The sequence below is a fragment of the Pipistrellus kuhlii genome, unplaced genomic scaffold (genome assembly GCF_014108245.1).
Source record: "Pipistrellus kuhlii isolate mPipKuh1 unplaced genomic scaffold, mPipKuh1.p scaffold_m20_p_48, whole genome shotgun sequence".
NCBI classification, from domain to species: domain Eukaryota; kingdom Metazoa; phylum Chordata; class Mammalia; order Chiroptera; family Vespertilionidae; genus Pipistrellus; species Pipistrellus kuhlii.
Window position 1 is genome coordinate 666,558 of NW_023425549.1, and position 8,481 is coordinate 675,038.

At 53.2% G+C, this 8,481-nt stretch overlaps 1 protein-coding gene across 6 annotated transcripts in view; it reads right to left on the reverse strand.

Moving 5' to 3' along the window:
- ITGAL (integrin subunit alpha L) overlaps positions 1-4,283 on the reverse strand; it is a 31,455-nt gene extending 27,172 nt beyond the window's left edge. For 3 of the 6 annotated variants that reach the window (XM_045572444.1, XM_045572441.1, XM_045572440.1), the window contains exons 1-4: positions 4,089-4,283; positions 2,945-3,047; positions 2,150-2,244; positions 1,968-2,035 (exon numbers count right to left, since the gene is read on the reverse strand). In XM_045572444.1, the coding sequence (XP_045428400.1) occupies positions 1,968-2,035; positions 2,150-2,244; positions 2,945-3,047; positions 4,089-4,140 (318 nt within the window). In that variant the 5' untranslated portion in view covers positions 4,141-4,283. The remainder of the gene's footprint in view (positions 1-1,967; positions 2,036-2,149; positions 2,245-2,944; positions 3,048-4,088) is intronic. The other 3 variants (XM_045572443.1, XM_045572442.1, XM_045572445.1) reach the window with 2 other exon arrangements.
- Between the last annotated feature and the right edge of the window lie 4,198 nt (positions 4,284-8,481).

The window sequence follows — 8,481 nt, forward strand, 5'->3', positions numbered from 1 at the left end:
TTAGCCTCTGGGAGCGGCCAGGCCCGGAGCAGCCGGGTCTGGTGCGGCCAGGCCAGGCGCAGCGGCTGACAGGCTGGGAGCAGCCAGGCCCGGAGTGGCCGGGCCCGGAGCAACCGGGCCCAGAGCAGCCGGGTCGGGTGTGGCCAGGTCTGTAGCAGCAACAGCCAAGTCCAGAGCAACTAGGTGGGGAGTGGCAGTGACCAGACCCGGAGCAGCAACTGCCAGGCTGGGAGCGGCCAGGCCCGGAGCAGCCGGGTCTGGTACGGCCAGGCCCGGAGCAGCGGCTGCCAGGCTGGGAGCGGCCAGGCCCGGAGCAGCCGGGTCTGGTGCGGCCAGGCCAGGAGCAGCGGCTGACAGGCTGGGAGCAGCCAGGCCCGGAGTGGCCGGGCCCGGAGCAACCGGGCCCAGAGCAGCTGGGTCAGGTGTGGCCAGGCCTGTAGCAACAACAGTCAGGTCCAGAGCAACTAGGTGGGGAGTGGCAGTGACCAGACCCGGAGCAGCAACTGCCAGGCTGGGAGCGGCCAGGCCTGGAACAGCCGGGTCTGGTGTGGCCAGGCCCAGAGCAGTGGCTGCCAGACTGGGAGCGGCCAGGCTTGGAGCAGCGGCTGCCAGGCTGGGAGCGGCCAGGCCCGGAGCAGCTGGGTCCGGTGCGGCCAGGCCCGGAGAAGCGGCTGTCAGGCTGGGAGCAGCCAGGCCCGGAGCGGCCGGGCCCGGAGCAATTGGGCCCAGAGCAGCCGAGTCGGGTGTGGCCAGGCCTGTAGCAGCAACAGCCAAGTCCAGAGCAACTGGGTCAGGAGCGGCAGTGACCAGACACGGAGCAGCTGGTTGTGGAACAAACCAGAGCAACAGAGGCCAGGCCCGGAGCAGCCTGGCCCAAAACAGCTCGCTCCTCACCTGCCCCTGCCCCACGGCTGCCTCTCAGACATGGCTGGAAACTTTTGCGGGAACTTGAGGGTCTGCTGAATCAAGTGATGAAGGCTTAGATCTGGATGTGTTGAGTTAGTATAGCGCTGGGGTATTGATCTGTGAGTGCCTTGGGTGGGGCCTGGATGAGGCTGGTTGACCTATTTGGAAATGTCTTTTGTGTGAAGTGTATCATTGGGCATGTGGAGGTATTATTGATATGAGAAAATGCTAAGTAACAGATTTGCTATCTGAAAAGGGATTTACTATCGGGGAAAGGGAGGGAGGAAGAGACTGAACATAAACTGTGCACCAATGGATGAGGATGAGGGGGCAGAGGGTGGGGTGGGAACCTGGTGGAGGGGGGAAGAAACGAGGAACCTGTGTAATAATATGAACAATAAAGATTGATTTAAAAAAAAAAAAAATACTTTAGCCTCATCCTAACCAATGCAATCTAAGAAATCATGAATTTGAAATGTTTGTTGTAAATGTTTCTACTAGTCCGTTAAATAAATAAATATGTAACTATTCAAATATTAAGTTTGTGTACCACCAAAAATCATCTTGTATATCAATTGTTATAGATACTTAATATTTGGGAAAAACTTAGGTTAAGTAAGGTCTTGAAAATAGCTGGCTCATAGTTTATTCTCAATAAACACTGACTCCAAATCGCTCTGATGCCTTTGATCTTCTATAGGATCTTTTTTTTTTTTTTAAATCCTCACCCTAAAGGATAGAGTGACTTTATTGATTTCTGAGAGAGAGAGAGAGAGAGAGAGAGAGAGAGAGAGAGAGAGAGAGAAATGTTGTTGTGAGAAACATTGACTGCCCCTCGTACATGCTCTGAGTGGGGATTGAAACTACAATGTGGAAATGCGTGCTGACTGGAAATCAAACCCAAGACTCTGGTGCACAGGACGACACTCCAACCAACTGACCCACACCAGCCAGGGCCTTCTATATGACCTTTAATCCGTTTTATTTTCTTTCTTCTTTTCAATCAGTTTCCTAGCATTGAGCTTCACAGGCTCTGATATCACACGACACAAAACTCTTACCAAAAGGTTTCCATTCGTGGGGTCTGTCGCCAGGGTCATCCCCAAGTACTGAGAGGTGTCGTTGGAACCTGTGGGCACCATAAGATCGGTCTGGAGGGATTTAGGCGATCCAGGAGTGGAGGGGGCCTGCCTCCACTTCCCCGAGGCACCTCCTCCCCACTCCTCGCCCGCCCGTCACTCACCGCTCACGCCCAGCGGCAGGCAGTGCCCGGTGTCCGGCTGGCACCGGTAGAGGCCTCCCGGGCTGCTCCCCTCGCCCGGAGCGCCCACGACCACCCTGATGAGAAAGCTCGCTGTGAGACGGGGTTCCCAGGCCTTACCACCCACTCCTACCTGATAAGGGGTACCCTGTCCCCCGCCAGGTACCCCAAAGCAATGCAGCCTTCTCCTCAGGCCCCACCTACTTCCTCCTCACGGAATCTCAGAGAAGCCACCCACCATGCCAGAGTTTTAATAGAAAGTAAGAGCTGTCTCCATCTACAGTCTAGAATAGGGGTGTCGAACTCAATCAGAGAAGAGGACAAAATCTAAAATCCAGGCTAAATCGCGGGCCGAATGGTTTACAGAACAGTCATAAACTGTCATTGTGATGGAAACGCAGCGGAGTGCAGTGATGACAGCGCGGTGCGGGCCACATTGCAAGGCCTGGTGAGACGGATTTGGCCCTCGGGCCTTGTGTTTGACACATGTGGTCTAGAAAGACTGAGGACCTGAGTGGGCCAGCACGTCATAGGCCTGGCCTCCTGTGCTGGGCTGGGCGGGGCATGTGTCCGGGGAGACCCGGGACAGGCAGCCCTGCCTAGGTGGGACTGGGACGGCGCCTCCCGGTGTCCCTGCTGTGGCCCTTTCGCCGTGCGGGGCCCATCCTACATCCCGGGCCCTGCTCCTGCTCCCGAGAAACCCCACACGGGCTCCTGGGCCCCGGCTGACAGGGTGCCTGGTCCCGGCTCCGCGGGCAGGGCCGGGCATCCGCTCACCCGCTTCCGACCTGCAGGACGCGGTACCCAAAGTGCCGGCCGGCGTCAGGGAAGGACAAGTTCTGCACCTGCCGCACGTCCAGGTTGTAGCCAGAGGCCAGGGCTGAGGGGACAAAGGGGGCCGTCAGCCACTTCCGGCCGGGGACCCCCTCTCACCCTACCCGCGCCCACGTGCCCCGGGGATGGGCAGACCCCCAGGGCCGGCTGCCGCGGACCAGGCCGAGCGGGGGCTGGAGGCCTCGGCAGGGAGACGGGTGCGGCTCCCTGCTGCCCGGAGTGCGGGCAGCCCCAGGCCTGGGAAGGACACAACTTCCCGTTGGCCTCTCAGCAAAGAAGGAAGGATGAGAAGGCAGAGGCCGTGGGAGAGGAGCCGCCGGAAGGGGCCCCTGAGGCGCTGGGGATGCCCCATGTCGGGTGCAGCTCCCACACACTCGTTTCTCCCGGCGCCAGAGAGCTCGGTGGTTTTCCTCAGGCTTCCTCCCACACTCCGCTCAGGGTTTCAAGATCCCCACGAAGCTGCTTCCTCCCTGCTCCCTCCTCCTCCTGCTCCTCCTCCCTCCATCCCTTCTTCCCTCCTTCTTTTCCCTCCTCCCTCCTCCCTCCTCCCTCTTCCCTCTTCCCTCCTCCCCTCGCCTCTTCCCTCCTCTTTTGCTCCCACACTCCCCCCCAGCCAGGGACCAGCCTCCTCCTCAGCCTCAGATCTCAGAGTCCCAGCCTCAGGGCCCGGGCTGCCAGTCCCAGGCTCACCTTCCAGGCCCAGGCTGACCTCACAGCATCCCAGGTGCCAGAGCCAGGCCCCTGGCCCCGCATTGTTCAGAGGAAGAGCCTGAGGCCCAGGAAGGGGCATGACCTCTGAGAGGGCGCAGAGAGGAGGGCCCGGTGGACCAGACCCAGCACAGCTCTGTGCACATTACCACCTGCCGGAGGAGGGCCCACGCCTCATCTCTCACTGTGGCCGCCTTGTCCGCCTTCCCGCCTCGTCTCCACACCTGGCCTGTGCTTTGGACTCTTTCTTCGGCCCCCCCTCTCCTCTCCATTCTTGCCCCACATCACCTGCTCCCGAGCTCTGGTTCTGTAAAGCCCTGCGGTTCTCTGGCCGCAGCCACAGGTCCCTCCCGCCCCTCCTCCCCGCCCGCTCGCTTACCCAGGAGAAAGGGCCCCGACAGCAGCAGCCTCGCCGCGCTGCAGGCGTTCATGTTTGAAGCCGGCGGGTCTCGGAGGACCCTGGGGACGGCTGGCGGCCTGGACGGGCGAGAGAAGGAAATGATAAAGCCCTGGTGTCTAAGTGGAACTTTCTCACAGAGGCACCAGCTGATATCACTGGGTGGTGGTGAAGGAGGGGGTGAAGGGTTGTGAAACCGCCAAGTGTCAGAGAGGAAGTGTAAGCAGGTTAGAGATTTCCTGTGCTGCTTGTGCTTTCACATCATCGCAGACAGCACCGAGGGCGACGCATCTTCATGGTCCACCACACAGGCATCAGAGAGGCTGCAAAGCTCAGCAGAGGGCGGGCCAACAAGGCCCATAAACCGGTGCAGCCACACCAGGGGGCCTTCTCTCGCCATTGAAAGATGCCCATCAAACCCTGTGAAGTAAAAAAGAGCAAGTTACAGAGCAGTATATGTAGAAACTCATTTTTATTCTAAAAAATAAATAAATAAATAAAAAACAATGCCCACAGAATGAGAGAAAATATCTGCACATTATATATCTGATATGGGACTTCAATCAAGAATATATAAAGAACTTTTGCAAGTCAACAATGAAAAGACAAGCCATTATTTTAAGTGAGCAAAGGGTTGGAACAGACATTTGTCCAAAGATGATATACACGTGGCCACCAAGCACGTGGAAAGATGCTCAACATCGTTAGTCTCTAGAAAAATTGAAATAAAAACCAAAAGAAGATGCTGCTTCACACCACTCGTTAGGATGGCTAGAATAAGAAAGAAAAAAGTGCGGGTGAGAAGGTGGAGAAATGGGGACCCTGTACTTCGCCAGTGGGGGTGTAAAATGGCGGAAAACAGCTCGGCAGTTTCTCAAAAGAGGGAAATGGCAAACAGAGAGTTGCCATATGACCTAGTGATTCCCAAAAGAATTGAAAACATACATGAATTTTCTTAGCAGCATTATTCATTTTAGGTCCGTCACATGGATGAGTGGATAAACAGAATGTGGTTTGTAGCCTTACAATGGGATATTATTTGGCCGTAAAAAGGAATGAAGTGCTGGTGCATGCTATAACATGGATGGACTTTGTAAACATTATAATAAGTTAAAGAACTCAGGCACTAAAGGTCACTTGCCGCCTGGTTCTATTTAAGTGAAATGCCCACCATTGGCAAATCTAGAGAGACAGGAAGTAAATTAGTGCTGAGAGGATTCGGGGAGTGGTTGTGGTGGATAGAGGGTTTTTTGGGGGGTGATGAAATGTTCTGGAATTAGATGGTGGTGATTGTTGCACAACTTTATGAATGTATTAAAAACCACTGGATTATACATTTTAAAATGGCAATTTTATGATTCGTAAATTATACCTCAAAAAATGAAGAATAAAAGTTGAAATTATGTGTGTAAGTGTGTGAGCGTAAAGCAAATCCAAAAGGACACACAACTAAACTGTGCCATGCAGCACCAGCACAGCCAAGGGTTCGGTGAGCCTGGGGGGGTGGGGGGGAGGCGGCGAAGGATGAAGAAAAGACAGACAAAGAGAATAAGCTGGGCCTAGCTGGATCTCCTGTGCCTAGATGAGGCCACAGAGAAAGAGCCAGATGGCAAGCTGAGCCTTTACTTTACAGTCAGAGGTAAACAAGGTATTAGTCACCATAGTTACCATGTTTTTGTGCGTTTCACTTGTTTTGGCAGCACTGGCCGCACCTCCCTAGCCCATTAGCTACCCAGGAAGGACCTAGGGGGCGGCTATAAGGTCAAGCTTAATTCTGCGAAGAGGGCTGTGCCCTCTAAGCTGGGACTTGTCTGTGGCTCTGCCACAGGTCAATCCGAGACTCAGCTTTAGAGCGCTCCCTACCCAAACCCCCAACAGAATACGGTTTTTACTTTCTGTATTGCCTGAAAAACATCTTTTACAACGAGGATGTATAATGGGAAGTTCTGAAAGAGTGAAGATATTAAAACCATAACAGAGTAGAAGCACTGTGTTTGTTTATGGGAAAGTGGGAAGGACACTGAGACTTCCCCGTGTGGGGCAGGGCCTGCTTCCCTGCAAGGCCCCTGCCCGTGCCCCTCCTGGGGCAGGCGTGTGCACCCAGCTTATTCACCAGCTCCTGCCCGGCAGCCACCAGGTGGCAAGCTGGCTCCTGGGAATTAGGTGATGTCAGATGGTCTTTTTCAAACTCATTTAAAATCAGATAATTCAGACTGGCTTCTTTGATGTTCTGTATGGCAGTTCCAATTTACATCGAACCAAATTCTTTTGTTTTGTTCTGAAATTACAAAACTATGCATTTTAAAACTCAAAAGGGTAAAGACTCTTTTAACATCTACCTTCTGCTTCTAAATCTCAAACGTAACCATAGTTAACAGTTTGGAGCCCTACAATCTTCATGACAAGATATTGTTAGTTCTAGTTAAACAAGCAGATCTCACCTGTTTGGAAAAACTGTCATTATCTCAGCAGAGAACATCGACCGAGAATTAACCATCCAAACAGCTCTCTCCGGTGAGAAGGTTTCCTGTAGGCCGTCTTCAACATTTGGATGTGCCCTGGCCCCTGAGGCTTCTCAGTCAGGGCACGTGCCTGGACTGTGGGCTCGGTTCCCCAGTAGGAGGCGTGCAGGAGGCAGCCGGTGGATGTTTCTCCTCCCTCTCTCTTCTTCTCTCAAAATCAATAAAAATACTTATTTTAAAAACAATTTTGGGTGTTTGAATCAGGGTTTAAGTTTATAGAAACTTTAAGCGTGTCAGTAGCAACCCCTGGGATAAAAGGCAATCAGGAAATAATCTGTCTCCACTGCTTGGATTACAAGTCCCTGTGTGTGTTTCAGCAGGCAAGTGTACTCGTTTACATATTTATCATGTTATGTTTAAGAAAAAAAAATTTATTTCCCCCCCTTCTGGTTGAGTACGACAAAGCTGAGAAAGCTTCAAAGTACAAGCAAGCCCCAAGGATTCTGGGAAGTAGCCAGAAGCTCAATGCCCAGAGAGCAGGTAATTTCCCTGAAGAGGTGGACCTCCGAGGTCTCAGGCTGGGGCCACGTGGGGATGCTCTGAGGCAGGATGTGCCCCCCACCACACCACACACACACACACACACACACACACACACGACTGGCTGACTCATATCTCGACTGTCAGTTCTCTGAGAGTCCAAGCGCCCTGAACTGCCTCTCGGTTCTATTCTTTTTGTTTGAATCTCCACGAGTTCTCAGCAGAACCTTTACTGCGACTCCAGTTCTTCCTTTCCTCAGTTGGCTCCCCTAGGACGGTTCCATCCCCCACGAACCACCAAGTTAACTTTGAGAAGGTTGAGCACGTCTCTCTTAGGCTTTAAAACCTCTCACAATGCCCCTTCACACACACAAAATCCAGTCCACGCTGGCATGGCTTTCATGATCTCTCATGCCCCGGGCTCTAACTTAGCAATTCTCTCTCCAGGGTTCAGATAGACCAAGTCCTGGAGAGGAGGGCATGACGCTCCCAGTGTTGGCAGCCCCTTTGAGGAAAGCAATTTCAGCAGCATGATGTCATCTTGGCTACATCAGATGAACAGTCGAAACTGACCCTGCTGGTGAGGTGATGGCGGACGGGACCCTAAAGCAATGCCCAGGGCAAAGGCAGCCATGGATAGATGGAACCCAACAGACACCAGCTCTCTTCAGATGGCTTGGTTACTTATGAACTGGAGGTCCAGTGCACAAAATTCGTGCACTGGTAGGGTCCCTAGTGACTGCTGGGGGGGACCTCTCTCCCTCCCTCCTCCCCCTCACCCCAGCTAACCCCGCCCCCTGATCAAACTCCCAGAGGAAAGCCTGGTGGAGGGGACAATTTGCATACTATACTTTTACTATATAGGATTGTTTTATACAGGATCATGAAAATGACTCAAACATATAATCTCACAGGCCAATCACAAATGAGATCCTAGATTGGGAAGTCCTGGGGTACACAGAATCTGTGCCTCTAAGACAGAGCCAGTGGTCTGGATGCCTCAAGTCCTCTGTGTCCTTTGTCAAGTAAAATTATTTTAATAATGTCTTCTTTCTCTATGTATGGACGAGGAAACAATGAGAGAGCATTTTCTCTTGCTCCACTTGAGAGTAAACAGGCCCTAGCAGGTCTGGTTCAGTGGATAAAGCGTCAGCCTGCGGACTCAAGGGTCCCAGTTCCATTCCGGTCAAGGGAACGTACCTCGGTGGCAGGGTCCTTCCTGGACCAGGCTTGGTCGGGGCTCGGAACTCGTGCAGGAGGCAACCAGTCAATGTATTTCTCTCACATCACTGTTTCTCTGTGTCCCTTTCTCTTCCACTCTTCCTAAAAATCGGTGGACTTGGAAAAAGATCCTTGGGTGAGGATTAATAACA